The sequence below is a fragment of the Colius striatus genome, chromosome 14 (assembly GCF_028858725.1).
Source record: "Colius striatus isolate bColStr4 chromosome 14, bColStr4.1.hap1, whole genome shotgun sequence".
NCBI lineage: Eukaryota > Metazoa > Chordata > Aves > Coliiformes > Coliidae > Colius > Colius striatus.
In genome coordinates, this window is record NC_084772.1 from 12,071,424 (window position 1) to 12,093,265 (window position 21,842).

The window sequence follows — 21,842 nt, forward strand, 5'->3', positions numbered from 1 at the left end:
ATAGGTTTTTAACCTGATTTAATCTTCACAGCACCTCCCCAGATATGGACAAACCAAAGAATATACTGCCATGGGAAAAATGCTATTATCAAGGATATTTGAACACAGAAAGGTGTAAATGCATATGTCAATCTGGATATCACTGGAATTTCTGTGATATGTGTATTGCGTTACCCTGAACCCCTCTCTAATCTGTACAAGATAAAAGTACTTTTCTGTTAGCTACTTTCAATTTAGAATATGTGATCCTGCTGGTTCTGCCTACCAGCTTGACTGTTTTCTGTGTCAGAGAATTCATGAAGGTGTATTATAAATACAGAGAAATCTGTGCATAAACTGCTTTTCTTATTGTTGTTGCCAGTTGCAATATTCTTCCCCTGGCTCCACCCTGACACTTTGAAACATCTGTTCATTTTTGAGACTTCCCATACTGAGAACTCTGTACAGAAATAACATATTTAGCAAAGGCAAAATTACCTTTACATACCTCTGATTTTAAATAGGTACCATTTTGTAACATTCCTGTTTGTCTGCCTGCTACTGCAGATGCTGCTGGGTGTTAAGTTGTTCTACTGCACTTAAGAAACCCACATTTCCTTACTTCTGTTAAAATACTATTTTGTCATTAATTTAGTTGGCTTCTCTATCTGGCACCTTCATTTCCCACAATTAAGGGAATAACTGGAATGTTTTGACAGGCGAGTAAATAGTCTGGGAAGGGCTGACATCTGGGGGCACTTATGCATGCAACATGCTACTGTTGCCCTCAAGGATAAATAAACAAATGTCAGCTCAGGGGAGTACCATTGATCCCGTGTGAGAGGTTGATGCATATGAAATTGGATCTCAGATGACTCGCACTTCCTTGTTTCTGAAGGTAAAGGGCAGGAACTTTCTCACATTTTCCTTGACTTTGTCTCTCAGTTTTTGACAATTATGTTACTGCCTGTGTTTGATGTTGTATTTACATGTGCTGTTGTATTGTAACAATGTGTGCAGCTACATATTCCAGGTCTTAAATCGTGTCAAGGATTTCTCAAAAGTCTCCTGAAAGCTTTGTGAAAAGAAGTTCCTATGCTCTCTTAAAACAGCTTTTAATCCTTTACATTACTAAACATCCTCATACTCTTTATTTCTATTTTATTTTTCCTTCCAGGCACACTTACAGACTGTGTGTGTATGAATCCACAAGGCTGCTGTCTTCTTCATTCAGCTGCTTTCTTGTGATGTGGTTCTTATACAATTGTTGCAATGATTTTCCCTTCACAGTCTTCAGCTCATTTACCACAGACTCTTATTTACACGCTTTAGTCAGAACGTAAAACTGGCATTCATAGCTTTGCTGCACAGACTGAGTCAGCGTTAAAGGGCATATTGGATTATAGAGTTTTCTTTATGCAAAAGACTTTTCATGGGTTTGAGTTCCATTGAAGGCTGAAGTAGGTTTGATTCTTCTGCAAATGTCTAACAGTTTTGTTCCATGGCTTATGCATATCCTCTTATTTTTCTGCATATTTTTCAGTAATATGGTCCAAATAAGCATGATTGTCGAAATGGTTTTATATTCATCAGATAGAGTCACTTGCATGTTTCAGCCAGCTTTTACTTCTCCAAGATTTTGTATGCTGTTCAATACTGAAAAATAGCCTAAGCAGAAAGGAGTAGAGAGGAAATCATTACACCTCCAGGGCAGCTAGAATTTCCTATCTGTAGTACTAGCCCACCATCCCTGATGACACGTTTCCAGTTTTTGTCTGGGATGCTGAGTGTTTATACAATAAATACCTATTCTGTTGTTATGCTAACTGTTGGTAGAATCACTGAGATGCCAGAGAGACGATATTTGTTTATTCAGTGTGACACAGCAAAGAGAGCAGAGCTTTTTGTGTCATGGAAACGTACCTCACCGCTTAATAGCAATGGACTGGACGTGTCCTGTATCCCTTTCCTGCTAAATATTGGCAGTCTGCACAGTCTGGATGATGATCTGACACTCCCATGTGAGCACATGTTGGTATTTCTGTTTCCTGGTGCTTAAACTTGCTTTGACTTTTAGTGAAATTAGCTGAACTGATTATTGTTCTGACGAGCCAGTACACTGTCATCTGTATGTCCTTGTTAATACAATGAGTCTGGTTGTATTATCCCTGTGAAAAATAGCATTTAGAAGGTGAGCTCATGCGGTCCTTTATATCCTTTCTCATTCTTTTTGTGGAACAGCCTCATTTATGCATAGTTCCAAATCTTTGCTGTGTTTTCTAGCTGTGCATGTTAAGAAGAGCTTTGCAATCATTTGGGAAATAAGCTGTAATTTGCTCTTTTATGAACACAAAACTCGCTGTTCTGTGAATATGTATTGATAACTTAGAGAGAAGAAAGGTGGAAGCATTGTTAGCAATAATGATTTTAGCTGATTCCAAGGAAATCCTCACACCGTAAAATCATTAGTATCTTTAAAACTATGTGGGGTGAACTCCTTATTCACTTTGTGCAGTGAATGAGGAGTGCAATGCTTTGTGCAGAATGGATTTAACAGAAATTCATACTCAAAAACATGCCACTGGAACTTTATAACGATAGTAGTCAAATAAGGAAATAGAGCCATAAACCAATGTTAGCGACAACCCTTGGGACAGGTGGAATACAAGTTACATTCTCTAGGACCAGATAAAGCCTATGAGGAAGTGTGTGGGCCAGATTTTAATAAAAGAGTAGCCATAGCAGCAACATGTTAGGTATTCATAAAAAATGAGTAGTAGAAAAAACAAAAAGAAAGAAAAAATGTTTTACTGTCAGTGACCAGGAGAAGCCTGGTTATCCTTACCCTCTGTTGTGCTTTTCCTGCTGAACTGCTAATTGCATGCAAATAAAATGTCAGTCTTTAATAAGTATATTGGGTACTACAGACTATAACTCTGGTTTACAGTGGAATTGCTGCAGTGCTCAGAGTCCAATTCAGAATTGTACTGTGGGTATTGCAGGGATTTTTACCCCGGTGCAGGTGGCACTGGCACAGCACCAGCTCCAAGTTGCTCGCTGCACCATTCCTCAAATGCCGGCTTGCTGAATGTCATGCTCTGGCTACTTTTTCTCAGTCTGAAGTCTTTGCACAAGTTTCCCAGTCATAAAAAGGGAAGGAAGACAGCTCTAAATACTGTTAGTGTTCCCACCACAGGGGGATGTTACAGTGGAGAGCATTTTCTGGGCTGGCAGCAGGAGCACTCCGGGGCAGCGTGACAGGGCTCCCTGTGTCTGCAGCCTCTCCATCTGCGTTGCAGTTGTTTCCAGCCCTTCTCCACACAGTACAAAGGCAGTCACTGCACTGATTTGAAGGTGTATGTTCTGTCCTAGTTACAAGTTTTGCTTTTCCATGCATGCTTAATTTTAGACATACCTGATTGCATGTGGCACCTTCTTTATTTTCTATTATTTTTCTTTTATTATTTCTTTTTATTTTTTTTAAAACAGAATTGGAGGCTTGAAGCACATTGCTCAGCAACCTCATGTGGCTATTTTCATCAGCTCTGATAACAATATGCATACTGAGCAAAGAAAATATTTGTTCTCTCCCTAGGAGATAGTTTTAATGCACATTCACTGTGTTCATCCTGTGACTCAGAGCAGCTTTCGTGTTTCTAATTCCAATCTGTTCGATCTCCTACTTAAATTCTAAAATAAGTCTGTAGTAATTCATGCAGCTAGTGTATGTTTGGCTAAAAATGCATTGATGGTTTGTTTCATTTTCTTCTGTAGGAAAGCAGTAAAGTAATAAAGACAACTTCAGGCCCTACTGAGCCCATTATTTCCCTGAATTTCTGTGTGTGAAGGAAAATCTGAAAACATATTCATACATCGGAAACACGATTCAGCCCTATTTTGGCATTGCTCTTCTATCATTTACAAGCAGAAGAGACTCACTTCTGAATTACTTTAGCCCTTCCCAAAGACTTTGTATATCAAGGAGAATAGTAAATCTTTTAATGACTCTCCCTACCAGAGAGAGTAAGCCCCTAACACAAGTAAAGCACCAAAGGATTTATCATAACTTAAATTAAATTATCCAAACTCAGCTCATCAATAGATATAAAAGATTGTGCAGAAGAGAGAAATCAATGTACAGTCTTAGTAGATCAGGGGACTCACTATTGCCATGCAGTGCTTTTCCAGTGTGCAGATAATGCAAACTAGCATCATCACAGTTTAATCAAAATACAGTTATTAAATGATAAAGTCTCCAAGGAGGTAGGAGGTGTGGTGTTGAAACAGCCTTTTAATGTGGAGACTCAAGAGAAATAAATCTGCAGGAGCTCACTGTGCTTGTGTAAGCTGCAGAACCTCTGTGCCACGTAGTGGGACTGGGAAGGTGCACAGAGGATCCCAGGAAGAAGAGCAGGTCACCTGCACTGGGCCTCATGAGACAGTTGCCATAAAACAGCACCATGGGCTTGTACTTTTAAAATGGAATCGTGCCAAAACTACTTAAAGGAAAAAAGAAGGCACAAATAAAATGGCTGATCCTGGCCTAGCTTTTTCAGGTGTCCAGAATGAATTGCTGTCCAGTGAAGCTTATTGATAAAGTGCAGCTAAATCATTTTGATAAGGAACCCTCTTAAAAATCTCCTTCAGATGACTTCTGTAAGGATTGGAAACCAAGACAATTCTAATCTCCTGTAATTCTGCTATGTGTTTCAAAACTGATCTCAGTAACACTTAAATAAGAATGAGACCTAATTTACTTAATGAAGGTTACATAGACCTTCAGTTTTGTTAAGAGAGCTAGGTTACAAGCAGAAGAAAAAAATAAGATGCAATTAATGCTGTCTTGATAGTAGTTAAAAAGGCAACTGAACCCTTTCAAGAGAGAATGATTTTATTTTCTTTTTCAAGCAATTATCCTAATGTAATTTGTTTTGCTTGATAACAAATTCAGGATTTCATTGACCATTCAGTCACTGAGGAATATCATAGCTTTGCTCTCTCTTTGGAAAAATGCCTGTACATTGGTGATCTTATTATAGTGTTTCTCCATCAAACAATTCAGATTCTCTTTCTTGTAATACCAAGTTGCTTGTATTTATTCTCATCACACTTCATAAAAGGAATGTGAATTACAATGGGGTGTTTTCAGCTCTTCATAGAATACATGAATAGCAAATTCCTCAAGAAGTGTAAGGAAAATAGTTCACTGTGAAGTTTAGTAATGGTCTATGATAGATCAAGACAGAAATAGTGTTAAAGTCAGTGCAACAATTCACCCTTGAGAATTTTCTTCCCTTTTGGAGAGTGTAGTTGTCACTAAATGTAAACCTTATTAAATCCAGCCAGATAGTGCTCTGTGGTGGTGCAATGTGAAAGCAAAATAAAACTGTAGGTAAACTGTATGAAGTTGAGACAAATAATGCATGTGACCACACTGAATGTTTTCTAACCAACTTTACTGCCAGGATTCAAAAGAGAACAGCAATGATTAAAATCTATGGGATTGCAGGCTTGCTTATCCACACAACTCTATATGTGCTCCCTTTGCATGGAAATCAGTTTATGGTGAAAAAGAGATAAATGGATAGAAAGAACTTGTGGACAGGTATAGTCTTGGTTTAAAAAAAATCCCAACCAAATTAATAGAAAGAATGAGATGCTTATAAAAGAAGCATAAGCTTTTATGAGTTACAAAAATGAGATACAGAAGGAACTGATGTGGAAAATGTAATAAAATTATATGTAGTCAGACTAAGACAGAGATTACTCACGTGGACAGGGTAAGGTTCCAAGTTATTTTAACATTTTTAGTACTAATATTGATGAAATCCATAACCTCTTTGTCAACACTGCTGTTTCATTTTATGATGTCTTCATCTTTTTACCACATTTTAAAAAATAACCTGTAATATCATTTGATTACATTCAGTAAAACTCTATCAGAACATTATTTTGATGGTGTTACATGATGTTTCTCTGCTGAGCAGCTGGTTTAGGTTGTGCTGTGAATGGCTGTGGTTCAGCATAGAGCAACTTGATGACATGTGAAAACTGTTCCTGCCTGATGGCTGATTACTCATCTCTCTAAAAGTCAGAAAGGACCATTTTTGTTCTTTATCTTTACATTCTGCAGAGCACAAAGTCCCACCTCACAGATCAAACCTGCATTTGCTGCTGAGTGAGGACATTTCATGTCTGGTTAGGTGAAATCCGGTGGCTGTCTGACCAGGCCCCATTGCTAAACATCAAGCAAGGATTTTGAATGAATTCAGAGCTACCCACCCCCCAGAGCATCCCTCCCAGCTCTGGGTGGCTGATAGCAGCAGTCCCCATGGATTTGCAGAGTGAGATCTCTTGCCAGTGAGGCCATGGGATGGAGAAGAGACGTCAGGTCAGTGTCTGTTCATCAGAGAGCAGCACCAGTCTGCAGCTGATCCTCTGCTAGGAGCTGCTGGCCTGGACTAATGTAAGGTTGGCAATGAGTGGTGCCAACATAATGGTGAAGGACTCTGTCTCCTTCACAGAAAACTTTAGAGCTCAAGTAGTGAGAGCTGCTGGACAATAAAAGGAAGACCTGGGAGGAAGCTGTCCTACGGAGAAGGTAAGGTCCATGTGAGAGTTAGAATCATAGAATCACAGAATGATTGAGGCTGGAAAAGACCTTTAAGATCCTTGAGTCCAAGTGTTCCCCCAGCACTGCCACAGCCACCACTAAACCATGTCCCTCAGCCCCACAGCTACATGGCTTTGGAATCCCTCAAGGGATGGAGGCTCCATCACTCCCTAGGCAGCCTGTTCCAGGGCTGGAAAACCCTTCTGGGGAAGAAATTGTTCCTCATCTCTAATCTAAACCTCATCTCCAATATAAACCTCCCCTGGCACAACTTGAGGCCATTTCCTCTTTTCCTGTCACTTGTTGCTGAGAGATCTCCCCTCAGCCTCCTTTTCTCCAGATTGAACGCCCCCAGGGCCCTCAACTGCTTCCTATCAGACTTGTGCTCCAGACCCTTCCTCAGCTCCAGTGCCCATCTCTAGAGCAATGTCCCCTGATCTGCTCTCCAACACTGGGCTGCCTTGAGAGCCATATGCATGAAGGCAGATGATTCCACAGGAGTGTGTGAGGCATTGTGTCAGTTTTCCAGCCTGCTCTGCAGGGGAATTATCCAGGTATAACTTTGCTTTGAGTTGGACAAAGGAGCTGTGATCACTGAAGGAAGCTGCTATCATGGATGGATGACTTTCTCCTTTTGCCCATAGCTGGAATACGTTCATGCCCATATAAGGAAGGTAGAAGAGTTTGAGGAAACAGCTGGATCAGCTGCTGGTGTGGGATGAGGAGGAGTATAACAACATGAAGATCCAGCTGGAGAATCATGTGCAGGTACAGAAAAGGCTGGCATGTGCTATGTGGGGAGGCAGTGGAGCAGATCCTTCCGGGCTTTTGTGTGTGTAGCTGTCTCTGTAGGGCAGTGAGAGGGTACAAAAGCTGTATCTTGTCATCTCAGCGCTTCAGCATGCACAGTCCAGCCCCATGTCAACAGGGTGATAGAGCTGTTGCTCTCTCCATGGGTCCTACACCACAGGGTCCATCTGCCCTTAGCTCTCAGAGATGTGTCACACATGAATTGTAGCTCTAGGACATATGAGGTACCTGAGAGGATTGAGGGCTTTGCTACTTCTGGTATCGTGATGGATAGGAGCATCAAATAGTGTGACTACCTGACACTGAATCATTTCAGATCAGCCCGTCTTTCTCCTTGTCATAGTCTTGTCCTGGGAGGTGTGAGCTTTTTCCTCTGCTATCGAGCATAGACTCATGAAGTCCACTTGGTGTGAGAACTGTCATGAGTTTGCCGTTATTCAGGAGGAGGGCACGTGGTGGAAGAGCACAGCCCTGGCACACGGCTGCCCGAACAAGCAGCAAGGGCTCAGAGCCAAACCTTGTAGCCATGGCTTCCCCAAGATATAGATGCCTTTGATCCTCTCCATTCTCTGCATCTGTGACTCACTGCAATCCTACTGGTCCCCTGGGCAGCAGCCTCGGTGTTGGTCCTGGGCTCTCAGCATTGGCTTTGCTCAGCATCATTCAGCCTGGGCTGCTGGCATCTTTCCTGCTAGCTGTCCTGAGTTGTTTTCTGGGCTGAATGGTAGCAACTGGACACGTTGCACTTGGACTCTGGTAAGACTCATTGTTTGTCCCACGGGATGTCTTCCTAGGAAGCTCCAAGTGGGGGGCAATGTCTGGAGGTTTTTGCACAACTTCAGGTGAAATATTACTTTTGCAAAATCCCTATCACCCTGAAAAGGCAAGTCCAGGGAGGGCAGTCCTGACTCTGCAGCTTCCTCACCTTTGTACTGATAACCTGGAAGGTGACAGAGTGTTACATTCACAGATGTGTCTGAGCCCTTTGGCGAGGGAAGCAGCAGCACGCTGGAGAGCAAGGTTCACAGTATGAGATTTCTGTAGGGAGGTGCTGACTCTACAAATACATACAGTTCTGTGTGCTGGAGGAGAAGAATGACTTCTGTCTGCTGTAGATGCAAGAAAACATCACGGGGCTGAGTTTTGGTAGGGAAGATTTAAACTGGAATTCATGTTTAGATTTGAGATTTCAGGCTAGGAAAGCCTAGAAGCTGCAAGGATTTGATGGTTTGCTAGAGTGACTGAGCCCTTGGTTTGCTGCTCTTTGACACGGAGGTTAGGAACAGCTTCAATCAGCTTCTGGGACTGATTTGGTGAAGTTGTTCCCTCCGCCCTTCAGAGAGATGGAGGAGATACCCTCCTGGTTCCCTCAGGCACTGCAGTTGTGTAACTGTATAGCACGGGCTTCACCCTTGCAATTGGGGGAGAATAACACCAGAGAAGTTGGAAACACTTATTTTCCTGGCTAACCTGTGATATGTCTTTCCTAACATATTCTTCATCTGCACTACAGGGACTTTATCTCCTTCCACAGAGTGTATAAGTTCTGATTGGGCAGATCCATTGCAAGAAGAGGAGGTGGAAGAGGCAGAAGTCATGAATGAGATGGTTACCACCTGATCCCTATCCCTGAGTGTGCTGGGAGACATGTGGAAAGACATGTGGTGCAACTCTTTTAAAGTGTTTTTTAAATGATCTGCAAATCATCCTGAAGTACAGCACCCAGACTGAGTTCTGCTGGTTAGCTTTTCAAGGTGTCTTTGTCGACGGGAATTCCCTTTGCCAGTAGATGCTGGAGCACAAGTATATGTAATTTCAGATATGATTTTCTAATTTGGACATATGTTTATGTGAATGGAAATCAGGACTTGGAATTCTAAGTTGATCTTACATGAGCACTGAAGTATAATTCTAAACTGAGTGGGTTTTATCTTAACAAGAAGTTAGTGGCATGGACAGAATCTGCTAGAAAAGAACATGCATGTGTCTGCTTTCAGTCCTGCATAGTCTAGTGTTTCAGTGAGATGCAAGGGTATTATTTAATGGAAACGAGAGATGCTCTTTACTCATAATTATAATAAAAAGGGTTAATGCAGAATGTAGAGGTGACTAGATACATTATTTTATTACAATAATAGACTCACTGAGGAAAAACTCTTTTATGACACGTTCCATTATTGCCGTTACAGACCCGTAATTTGAAGATTACTGCTCAAAAAGCCAGACACAATGATTTTACAATCAGGAGCCCATTAAAGGTTTAAGAATTGTCTGGTTAGATTAGGAAGAATTTAGTTGTGGAAAAATGTTGTGTGATTTATGATGCTGCTTAAAAATGGTAGAGACACGTGTACTTGCAAAGCAGGCTGCACCTGCGGCACGGCCAGGCCCGCTCCGTGCTGCACGTGGGGCCTTTGCACCCACACGCAAACTCTGTTTCCATTGATCCGCTTATTGTTTCTGCATCTTTAGCATAGTCCAAGTCTTCATTTTAACATCCCGTTCTCTCATCCCAAGTAGACAAGACGTGATACTATTGATCCTCAGGCCAGCCATCCATTAGGCATCCATTAAGACCCAGAGTGATAGACAAATGTGAATTACAATGGTTCTAATTCCGTCAAAGGGCTGCTAAGACAAGGCACACGTCTGTAGCTGAGAGAGGATAAGGATCACCTGAACCCCTGAGATATTACTGCAGCCACGTTTTACCCTGTTGAAATAAAAAGGCCTAAAGTAATATCTCAGTGTGCTGAGAGGTGTCCTTTGGTGAATCGTGGTGTTTCCAGGCATTAAAGCCCTTAGCCCTCTGTTTTGCCACTATGCCAGAGTTTTTCATTATCAAATAAGAACCAGCAAAAGGGAACTCGAGTCTGCACTTTGACTTTAATGTGCTCTCCATGTCCAACACGAGCTGCTTCCTGTAGACGCTCCGGAAAGCATCTGTCATCACCAGTGCCCTAAAATGGTTTCAGCCTGGCCTAGTATTTTCTCATCCATTTCTGCCTTTTCTTTCTCATCTGGCATTTCCTTCCCCATGTTATAATTTGGTCTTTTTCTCTATTTACCCAGCCAGATCTGACTCTGAAACTTTCTGCTGAGTGGATTAACTTTAAACAAGCTGTGGTGCCATGAGCACAGCTTTGTGGAATGGTTTTATTGTAGACAGGTTTGAAAGTATTTGTTTAACTGAGCCATGTGTTTAAAATTACACTCAGGAGCTTATGGGCAAACGAGGGTCATAGTTCTAATAGTTTTAAACTATGTGGCACCCCAGGCCAAGTGTTTCTCTCCCATTCTAACCGTACAAGCAGATGTTTAGAATTTTGCTGCTGTTTTCCTCGATGGGGCATGCAAAATTATCATATATCTGTCCAAATGTAGACCTGGGTGTGCATCAAATGGCCCTTTGCAATGAGAGACCGATGATGTACACAGCTGGATGAATCACCTGTCCTGGGCTTCGGAAACCCAGCTCCCTCCCTACCCCCTCGCTTCTCTTACTACACAAGCTTATTAGTATTCTTGCACCTGCTTATTTTTAACCTGGTTTTGGGCAGCATCTCATCTAAACTGGACTCTTAGATGACAATCGGAAGTCTGAAGCAGCCCAAAGCTTTCAATTTAGCACAGCAACTGCAATTGATGCCATCGCATCTCTCTAGTAAGAATCTTGCTCATGGTGTGTGTGCTGTTAAAGGTCATGTTCACTGTTAGCAAGCGGCTCAGCTTTACCACAGCATTCCACTTCCTCTCGCTGCTCTCTCCTGCTTTTCTTATTCTCCCCCAGGAATAAGAAAAGCACCCTTTCGATGCCATCACTCCACCAGGTCTGGTCAGAGGGAAGAGCTGAAGCTGGGCCCATTGATGACAGAATAACTGAGTTCCTGCTAGATTTCTAAGTGAATTGCATCACCACAACTCGCCCCAGAGGGCACGCCAGCTGAGCTCCTGCGTGCATCTCCCTAAATCTTACTGTTGGATGGAAACAGCACAAATTTTACTTGAGAGTCGCATCCCTTTTGTGGACAACTGGGTACTTGTGTTACCCTTTTTTTTTTTGGTCATGCTGATTTTACCAACCAGTATTTCCCGTAGTGAGTGGGAAGTTTCTGCTGTAAGTGTGCACCGATGGCACATCTGGCACCTCTCTCATGACACAGCCACAGAATGCAACTTTTTCAAGAATGCAGGGAAACTTTTCAAGGTCGATAGTGAAATGCAGCAAGACCTCATCTTTGCCCTGGAGGACTAAACCGTGCCCTGTGGCACTGCCTTCATTTGTGTAGTTTAAGAAAAGGTGCTGTCGTGGAGTTTTCTTGTGTGTTGGTATCTGTAACTGAATTAAACAGCTGCTCAGCAGGCTGCAGCTCATCTTAGGGCAGAAGCTGTGCCACCAGCAGAAGAGCTGGTACTAGTTTTCTGGGGGGAAGAGGTGAGCACCTGCAAATGGGAAAACAGGGTAAAGTTCAGGAAATAACATGAGAGCTGGCTCATTTTACCAGTTCATCACCTGGACAGGGGTGTCTGTCATCTTTCGCTGTTTGGCTGTTGTGCTCATGAGGTTCCCAGTTAACTTTGTTGTCTTGTTGCTTGTTGTAAACACCCGAGACTTTATTTTCAGTGGAGCAGGGTGGTTTAATGTTGCTTACACTGACACAAATTGTGTTGACTTGCTGTGGATTCGTAACCCAGTTGGCATGACCAGATTACTTCAGCTTCACACTCAGCAGGGCCCGGCAGTGTTCGGGTCCCATCGCTTCGGACGAGTGACCTGCAGCGTGCTCTGACGGGAGCGGAGAGCTCCGAAGCCTGCAGTTTCTGGAGGTTCTCCCCGTGCACATTTCCGATGACATCCATCTAAAACCTTCCTAAGCGTTCACTTGGGTGAGCAGAGGAGGAGGGAGCCCCCGCCGCCGCCCACGGGCGCCGCCGCCCAGCTCCAGAGGGAACCCCCTCAGGAGGTGACGCAGGGGCTCGGCTGGGCCGCGGGGCTGCGCCTCCCGCCCCGGGCCGCTTCCCCGGCAGGGGGGGCCGGCGCGCCGCGGCGGCGCCGGGCGCGGCCTCCCGCCATGGACCCGCGGGCTCCGCACGGCGCGCCCGGCGGAGCAGCGCCCGAGGCACCCCGCTTCGCGGAGCCCCCTGCGTAGCGCGGGCCCCGGGGCGCGCCATGGCGGAGGGGGCCGGGCGGGGAGCCGGGGGCCCGCCGCCCGACAGGAAGCCCCTCGGCCCGGCCCGGCGGGGGCGGGCGCGGCCCTCGCCTTCCCTTCCCTTCTGTTCCTCTGCCTTCCGCCCCGCGCCGCGCTCCGCCCGCCGGCTCTCGACGGCCCCCCAGGTGCGCGCGGAGCGGAGCGGGGCGGCGCTCCCGGCGCCCTCCGGCCCGGCGGCCGCGGCTGCACGGCGGGCTGTCACGTGGGGCGGCGGAGCGGCGGCGCTGCGGTCCGTCCTCCTCCACCTGCCCCGGGGCGGGGAGCGCGGGCCGGCAATGGGGCTGCGGCGGCAGCAGGCGCCCGCGCCACTCCCGGCGCCCCGGCCTGCGGGGGCAGCGCGGGCCGGCCGCGCCGCCGGCTGCCGCGGCTCAGCGTAGAGGCGAGGCGGGCGCGGAGCTGCCGCGGTTCCCCCCGCGCTGAAGGGCAGGCGGCGGCGACCCGCCATGGAGAAGACAGCGGCCGCGGAGCTCCGGCAGGGCGCGCTGGCGCCGCTCACCGCCATCTGCCTGGGTGAGTGCCGGCGCGGCTGCTCGCGGGGCGGCGGGGCAGCTCCGGGCACGGCGTGCGGGGCGCAGGCACCTGCGGCGGGGCTGCCGGGCCCCCGTCTCTGCCGCGGGAAGTTACCGGGCAGGGGAGTGTGGGGAAGCGAGACGGGACGGCGGTACAACGGGCCGGCTCGGCGGGTTCCCCCGTGCTCTGACAGGGCGGGGGGCGGCGCGGCCGCGGCTCCCTCCGGGCTCCCACCCGGGTCCCCGGCCCGGCCCGGCCCTGCCTGGCCGCTCCCCGGCGCGGGGAGGCCGAGCGGAGTTCTGCCCAGTCCCTGCAGAAACCGCTGTTTTGCCCTTGGCTTTGAAAACCGCTACAGTCACCCCGCATAGCGCCCGGGGGGAGGCGGAAAAAAAAAAAAGTTTTATAGACATCATCAGTGCCTTCTCCAGAGTTTTAACTCTTGGGAGGCGCGATGCGGGCAGCGGCTCCCGGGCGGTTACGAAACTGCCCACGGTGCCGCCGCGCCTGCCCGGCCCAGGGCGCGTTTCTCGCCTGCCTGTCACCTCTCAGTGGCAGCGTAGAAAACGTTTTTTTTCTCCCCCCTTCTCTGTTTCTCTGCCATATCCAGCTCTCCTCCCATCCTTCTGCTTGAAGCAATTGCTCTCCGCTCTGCTTCGCAGCAGGTGTGAAGTTATGGCAACGTGATGAAGCGTATTGCTGCTTCCCAGTCTGTCAGCCCTTTCTGTCAGGGAAGATGTTTTTTGTTAGACAGAAGCGTTGACGCCTGTGACTAGAATGAGCGAGCAAAAGGCCCCGCGTATTTAACAGGGGCACGTAGAAATTGGGAGTTATTAAAGCTGACTGCTCCCTTCCTGCGTGCTGCCAGAGCAGTCTGCTGGAGCAGTGTTGTCAGAAGCACTGCGTGCAGCTCCGTGCTGCTGGAGCTACTCTGAACTCTCCTGACGCTTATTTGGTAAGCTGTTAACAGCTCCTCAAACTAGCGTGTGCAGACCCCACAGCTGTGTGCTGATAAAGTGGGTCAGAGTTCATTTTTAATAATCCCAAATGACAGTTACTATTCGTTTCATAAACGATCAGGAGCGGGTATCTGTGGCCAGACTGCTCCTTCTGTTTCCATAAAAGTATCTTTTTTTTTTAAACATCAGTTCTTGCCTAGAAAAATGTAGGAAGTTGGAAGTTTAAAAGCTGCTCTGGTTACTTCAGATGTATCTATTTTAATTAGCGGAAGCCGAATGTAGAAAGCTATCTGAACTACAAAACAGTTTGAACATCCGCTCTAGCTAGTACAACTTTTTTTTTACAGAGACTTAAAGGGATGTCAGAGATGTGCACAGCATGATAACGTCTGCTGGTTGTTTGCTTAAAGTTAGAGAAAGATACAGCTTTCCACCATATCTCTGAATTTCTTGATTGCTTTTTGGTGTTTCGGTGGCCTGGTCAGACCTTTGTTAAAGCTTCTGTTATTTAACAGAAATAGCACAATTGTTATTTAAATGACTAATAAAAGATTATGTAAATTCTACAGTTCAAGTGAGAACATTTCTTGTATTTAGCTGTGGGTGAAGTCAGGTTAAAGTTTAGTAGATTTCTGCTTTCTGTGACTTACAGAATTTCACCGTCTGGCTCTTCTTTTCATCTGGAATATATTATTCCTGTTCCTTGCACAAGTGACAGTAGTGGAAGTTGAGGAGCGCGAGAGGTGGGAAGCTTGTAAGGCATTCTGCTTCATCAGGATATAATGCTGCTGCTTTTAACTGTTTTTGTGTTTTACTTCCTGCTTGTCTGTCCTTTGGTCCTTATTTTTAGTTTTTGCTTCTTGCCATTCTTTTCTTTTACTATTTTTTGTTTTCCTGTAGGCTGTGTTTGGTGTCTGTATCAATGCATTGCCACTGACCATCGCTGTAGGTGACATCATCTGTAAACTCCTACTCCAAAGACTGGAACTGGGTTTGTTGAAACTGTTCATTCATTCATGAGGCCATTTTGCTTCTCATTCTGGAGAAATTCTGGTGGACAGAGCAAGTTATCAAATAGCAAGTGACCAAAACAGCGAAGCTGATGTCTGTCCTTCTGGCTATGGGAAAAACCTGGTAGCTGTGATTTGGTTTGAATGTGCCAAGATGTAAATTTCCATTTTGATCCAAATAACTGCTTTCCCAGATTAAAAGCTCACCCTGAGAATTATTTAGTAATGCGAATGAACAATGCAGTAAGTTTCCTCCACGGAGTTCAAGCCAATTGAGCCACTTGGTGGACCTGCTTCTGCAGGGGGGCTGGACTAGATGATATCTAAAGGTCCCTTCTAACTTCTTCTTCTAACCATTCTGTGATTCTTTTTTTCTTTCTGGCTTTCTTGCAACTCTGTCCAACAGTGAAGAAAAAGAGCATCTAGAAAACTTTCTAATAGACCTGTAGTCTCTCACCTGTGTTTGTTTTGACAAGATTTTGTTCTGATAAGAGACAAGAAAACTAGCAAGGGATGGCTGTTTTTTCTTTTGGGCCTCTGACACTTTTGAGAGCTATGTGCTTCAGAAAAGGCAGTTTTACAGCACTCTTGTGGTTTTGATGGTCTTGTGTGAGACTGAGAGTGAGGAAAAACAGCTACTGGAAACTGTAAGCTTGTTCAGTCACTGGGGAAAGTACCCGATGTGAAACTTAAACTTTAAAGAGCTGTTCCCGACTGCTGACTTCATAGTGTGAAAGAGTGTGAAACTGCAAGCAAAGAGCTTGCAACAGCAGCAAATGGGTATTGTCGCATTTGCAGAGGTAAAGAGTGCATTTGGGGGTTGTCTGTCTTTGGTATTTGCCAGGTCTGGTGTGCAAAGCTGCCTATAACTGTCCCTCTGGTAGCAAACTAGGGCTGTCTGCTTAACAGCCCTCAGAAGAAAGTGACATGTCTCTGAGTTGGCTAATTCCACTCTAACTCACCCCTTGTGTTCAGACTACTCACATCCAGCATAGGGCCCCTGATCAGCCGTGCGTAGGAACCTCTGCTTGGGAGCCTCTCTTCTGTTACGGCCATTGGGAAGATTGGAGTAAGGAAATGTGATGAAAGATTGTACAATGTTAGTACAGACCAGGACATTTCCATACACCGCATCTTCAAATGCTCCTTTCAGTTGTGGTGATAATAAGTTATGCAGAGTATATTTGTGTGCTTTCTTTTGGAGCAAAACAAAACATGTTAATTTTAATGAAATTACATTTGTGACTTAATCACTGTTTAATTTCTTCTCAGTCTTTATGACTGTATTACTATGGTTACAGGCATAGTGATGCCTTCATACTGTGTGAGAGAATGTTGTGTCGCCGTTATTGCTGTGGTCCGGGTTTGTCACAAATGGATGCGCTGCTCTGTCACAGAGCAGGAGTTACCAGAGCTGAGCTGTTTCCTAGTCCAGGGTGGTGGTGGTGCTCTGAGGTGCTCTTACTGACCTATGGGACCAAGCTCCCACCCTCAAACAAAGGAAATAATTATGCAGCATGTTGTTATTATCATGTAGCAAATGTTACTGTAAATTAATTACGTGATAAAATCAATGCTGTTAAGGTCCTTCGAATATTGTGTTAATGCTTATTAACACAAATCTGCAGCTCAGGCCTGTTTCTTCTCAAGCCGTGGCTGCCATTCAGTTGCCCTCCTTCCCTTGTGTGTTACTAAAACCTCAATTCTGTAACCACTTAGAGGGAGCTTGAAGTTGCTGCCCTTGTCCTTGTTCGTAGTATCCCGAAGTCTCTGAAGTGAGTGACTCCAGGAGCAGTCGTTCTCTTTGGTTTGCAGGGCCTGGCCTCAGCCCGAAGTGTTTAGGAGCCTGCATTTAGCTCTTGCAGCTCTGGCTTCAGGAAGGAGAAAAGCCAAGTTGTGCATATCCAGACACAAGTCAGGGAAGGACTGCTGTAGGCACCGGCGCTGCTGCAATTCAGTGATGGTTCAGATCCGCTACTGACTGAAAATGAACTGAGCTCAAACTGGCAAGCTGAGGGATCTTTTTCAGCTTTTTCCCCTTTAGTGCAAGGTACTCTTTTCCTCTTGTGCTGGTTTAAGCTGTACCAGGAGGTGGTCAGGGCAAGGGTCATTGCTTTGTGATGTGTTTGGACAGTGTCGAAGACAATGGGTGCCTGAGCCCGTACATGCTACTCTGAGACATAAATAGTGTTACTTGTCAGCAGCTTCCCAAATGACTGTTGGGAACAGGGACAGCTTCTCTTCCTCTCATAGCCTATTGTTCATTTTTTAATGATATTTTCTACTAAATGCTTGCCAACAGATCGACTATAAAAAAAAAAAGGGACTCAACACATGGAAAATTAAGCTAAAGTGAGTGCTTGGGCTGGGATGTTGTAAATCAAGTTTTGGTAACCTTTTAAACCTTTCTAATTCTTTTAATCATTTGTCATTTTATTAATAGGCCAGTTTTGGCGGTTATAGAATACTGCTAAAATGAGAACACGTAGTGAAGTTAACTCTAATTGTTAGATAAGTGCCTTTAAGAATGTATGAGGAAACTAATGTGGAGCTACATGTTACTGCTGACCTCTGGAGCAATAGTGACACAGGAAAAGGGTTTTTTTGGCAATAACTACTCTTACCAGATGACTCTATTGGTATATACTGTGAGAGGAAGCTTCTGAGAATGTGAAGAGTATTTGGAGACTAATTTGTGAATCAGATGTGTATTATGAGCACCACCTAACCCTGTTTTGATTTTATCAGTGGACCTTTTTGAACATTTCATTACCTTTGATTAGTCAAGATAATCACATTAGTGTTAGCAGTTTATTTTCAAGGTGATGTTTACCCGAGAGGAACAAACTTTGCTTTATTCAGAGGAGACATATTTAAAGATAATAATCTCATTAGTTATTTTCCAGCATTTAAGCAGGTAAAGTGACTAGCTGTGATGATGAATGTTTCAGTGTGCTTGTTCTTCTGTCTTCTCCAGATAAAGAATATTCCTGCAGAAGTCAACTTAGAATAGATTGGCAGTTGTTTCTCTTGGTAGCATATTTGACAGATGCTATACTAACACTGTGTGTTGACTTTTTTTATAGCTACAATGAAAAATAATAGTTGATTACATGGCTTGCCTGCGTAGATAAACAGAGTTCTTGTTGGAAGACTGTAATGTATTTATATTAACACTCCAGCAAAAAGCTAGAAATGGTTAGCTACTGAGGGCCACCCTATTCCACTGGAACCAGTATCAACATGTTTTTTTTCTATCTTTACACAGTGAATCTCTTCCTGACTGGGAAAATAGAAAGTGCTGTTACCTCATTAGGTAAGATGTGCTTTTCTTATTTGTATTTGCTGTTCTTTTGAGTTGTTATTGTTTCTTCCTCATGCAAAGAGGTCTTTTAATAACAGAGTATGACCTTTGTTTGAGACAGAATAACCATAATGTTTTTGGAAATTTAGGAAGTCTTCCTGGGGTTATAGATTCCAGCAGTGTCACTGTGCTAGGGAAAAAGCCTAAGCTTGAGGCTAAGGTCATAGTACGTGCCGATATGTTCAGAGGAAAACTGTATGTTTAGGAAATGTGCCTGGGAATATCAAGCCAGGGACATCGGCCCAATTCCCGGAGGAGCTAAAACAAGAATGTTAAAAACGCCTCATGAATGTCAAAGTGGAAATTCAACCACAATCTCAGTGCTTATTGCAATTTCCTTCTCTGTAGCAGTACTATGACTTACTGACATTATGGGAACATTGCAGTTGGTGTCCTTTTAGTGATAAGGGCCCTCTTGTGCCTATCAATCCACAATTGCATTGGTAGGCATACTTGATGCCTAAAGAGGTTGCAGCTTAAATTAAACCAGAAAAGACGAATAAGGGAAACAAGAATAAGAGAAACAGGGAAAGCACAAGATTAGTTCTAAGGCTGATTTATCAGTTTGAAAACTTGAGTGTTCAAGTGGGGGTTTGAGAGAAGGTTTAAATCAGGAAAGGATAGTAATGTTATGATTAGGTAACTTCCTTAAGTGTAGCTTAGGGGATGTGTGGATGAACCGTATAGGATGTGTTATTTGCAACATGGTACTTCCATTCTTTCCTTGGCAAAAAATCCAGAATGTCATTTATCTCCTAGCCTGTTCTGCCTGTGTGGTTCTTTGGCTTTTGATGGAGTTTTCTGTATGGTATATGAGATTACAAAGCGTAAGTGTAAGTTGAGTAATTATACAGTGACTGGCCAAGACCGGTGATACTGCCTTTGCCTGAAATATATAATGCTTTATTCAGTTGACTCTGCTGCTTTCTAGTGCTGTTCTTTTGCTAGAAACAAAAAGAGAGAGTTGTAACGTTTGACTTTTATTTTTTCAAGTATGCCGAAAACCTCAGAGTACTGTAGCTTTCATGTTTTCCTGTCTTGATATAGTTTGAGTGACTTTGTCTCCTGACAGTAAACCAAGGGAGAAAAATGATCATAAAAGGTTGTTGAAATATTGTGATCCACGTGCAGCTTGTCTTGCCTGTGGGTTGGGAGATGACAGGTTAGGATGGTGCAGTTGTTAAGGCTGATGATCTGTCCAGGAATTCTCTCACAGGAGATGTTCCTTAGGAGCCTTTATAAAAGTTGGAAGGGGTGCTTACTGTGCCAGACTTCTCCTGACAAAGCATCTTATTACAGTGTTGATCTCTGTGATAAGGTACAGTGTGGTTTCTTTTCAGAAAACTAGTGATAGCGGAAGTAATGACTTCTGGAGAATGCAAGGTGAGCAACTCTCTCGACTATGTTTGTATGATGACTTTAAGCCAGAAAAGCTGTTTCTCCTGCTGACAGGGAATGGTCTTCCCCCGAGCCCCCTTTCCTTCAACTCGTATGGAGCCTGTTCAGCCTGTTGATCCAACTAGCATGACCTTGGATTTTGTCAGATCAGAAAATTGAACCCTCGGGCTTTGCTTTTGCTGGTTCTGATGGTGGGAGCAAAAGCAGCCTGCTGGAGAATGGATGCAGTGAAGGGGAGCCTTAAGTCCTTCTCACAGGCATAAGGCATCTGCATAAACCAATGTGTGCAAGCCTTCCTTGAGGAAGTATTTGGGGAACTTGGAGAGAGTTTCTAGCTGACCTTGAGATCACTCCTGAGGAAGCGTGTACTGCAAAGCATTCAGTTTTGGGAGAAGGTTCCTTGTGGTGGGTGCAAACCATCCTTTATCCCGGAGCAGATGGTTGGGATATGTTCCTTGGGACTGGGGCAGACCCTGGGGTATCACAGTAGAGTGTGAAACTGCAGGATGTATTTGCTTCTGGGATAGTCTGAAAATTTATTCCTGCGCAGCTTAATGCCCTGGGTGCCATCCTCTGACACGCCCTGTCTGTTCTGTTATCATCGCTTTTGCAAAAATTGGAGTAACATTATTCATGCAAGGTTTTGGAAACTTTCTTGAAAGTATTTGTGATGTATTTAATTGGCAGAGGGAATCTACTGCTATTTACAGTAGAAGAAATCAATTTGATTATTACAAAAAGAACCTCATTAAGATTTATGTCTGCTTGACAGAAACTGAACTCAAATCTCTTCTGGCATTTGTTTAAACTCTTTTTAATCTAGGAAAGATTGATTATTATCTGTCTTCAGAAGAAATATATTTTGTTACTAGTACCATCTCAGTAAGGTTTTTGGTGGGTTGGTTTGCCAGTCCAGATATAGGTATTCTCTTATGTTTCTTCAGTGATCTGAAATGTGGAGAATGTAAGCTGTTCAGAAAGGCTGCAGAAAGCAAGTTACAGAACAGTTGTTTAAAAAATGTTATCACTGTTCTTCTCGTGTTGTTGCTGATGATAATGCCTTTAGAATCCAGGGCTGTACCTTTCTATTTAGAGACTTCCCTTTCCTTTAGCTGTTTTGGCAATTTGAAAAGGCTTTTGTTTATTTCCCTTAAGGAATCACACTGTCATGACAAAGCCCAACTTAATTACATAATCCTTATGCATGTGTGTGAGCCTGTGAACTTCATGGCCAGGAGCTGTGGAGGGAAGTGGGGCCCCTTTATTGACACTGAAACCCCAACACTATGGAATTGTGCCCGTGTGTGGCTTTTCTGTTTTGTTGCCAGCACAAAAGGCTTTGTTGCGTACAGATTTTTCTGTCAGGATTTATGCAGGTGAAAGAACAGCTGCTGAAAGCGGAGCTTGGGTACTTCACCTTGTCTGTCACTCAGTAGTCAGCATGGAAGGAGTCAAGGCAGGCGACTGATTAAGGAGGTCTATTAATACATTGCAAATACCACAGCAGTGAGCATTGATAGGAGCTGAAAGGCATCAGAATCATAAGGCAGTTAAGTGAAGCTGGGGGTAAACATGATAGTGGTTTTGGGAAGTGGATGGGTTTGTTGCTCTAATAGATTTAGGGGACCATGGATGTATCCTTAAAATAGTGTAATTATGTTTTAGCAATATGAATTCAGAGTAGTGGTCCATTCAAGTCAAGAGCCTTTGTAGGAGCAAAGCAGTTGTCCTTTTGAATTTGAGAAGGGTGAATCTGAAATGCTTGTTGTGTGTCAGAGAGGTAAAGCCATGGGAAAGGACCGAGCAACGACCATTGCCAGATGAACTACCAAAACTGGCATACAGTATTAGTGTAGCCCTTCCCTTCCTCTTGTCCTTAGGTTTTCACAGCTTCAATTCTTCTGTTCAAATGGAAAATCTTTTTCTTTTATCTGTTATTCTTTCCATGTCCCTCGTTTGTGGCAGATGTCCAGCATTAATAAGAAAAGGCAT

The 21,842-nt window shown here is 44.3% G+C and overlaps 1 protein-coding gene across 2 annotated transcripts in view; it reads left to right on the plus strand.

Annotated features, from left to right (window-relative positions):
- Positions 1–12,946: 12,946 nt before the first annotated feature.
- The window catches only part of LRP3 (LDL receptor related protein 3), a 28,295-nt gene continuing 19,399 nt past the window's right edge, over positions 12,947–21,842 (plus strand). For both annotated transcript variants that reach the window (XM_062007590.1, XM_062007591.1), the window contains exons 1-2: positions 12,947–13,122; positions 18,357–18,404. In XM_062007590.1, coding sequence (XP_061863574.1) covers positions 13,056–13,122; positions 18,357–18,404 — 115 coding nt within the window. In that variant the 5' untranslated portion in view covers positions 12,947–13,055. The remainder of the gene's footprint in view (positions 13,123–18,356; positions 18,405–21,842) is intronic.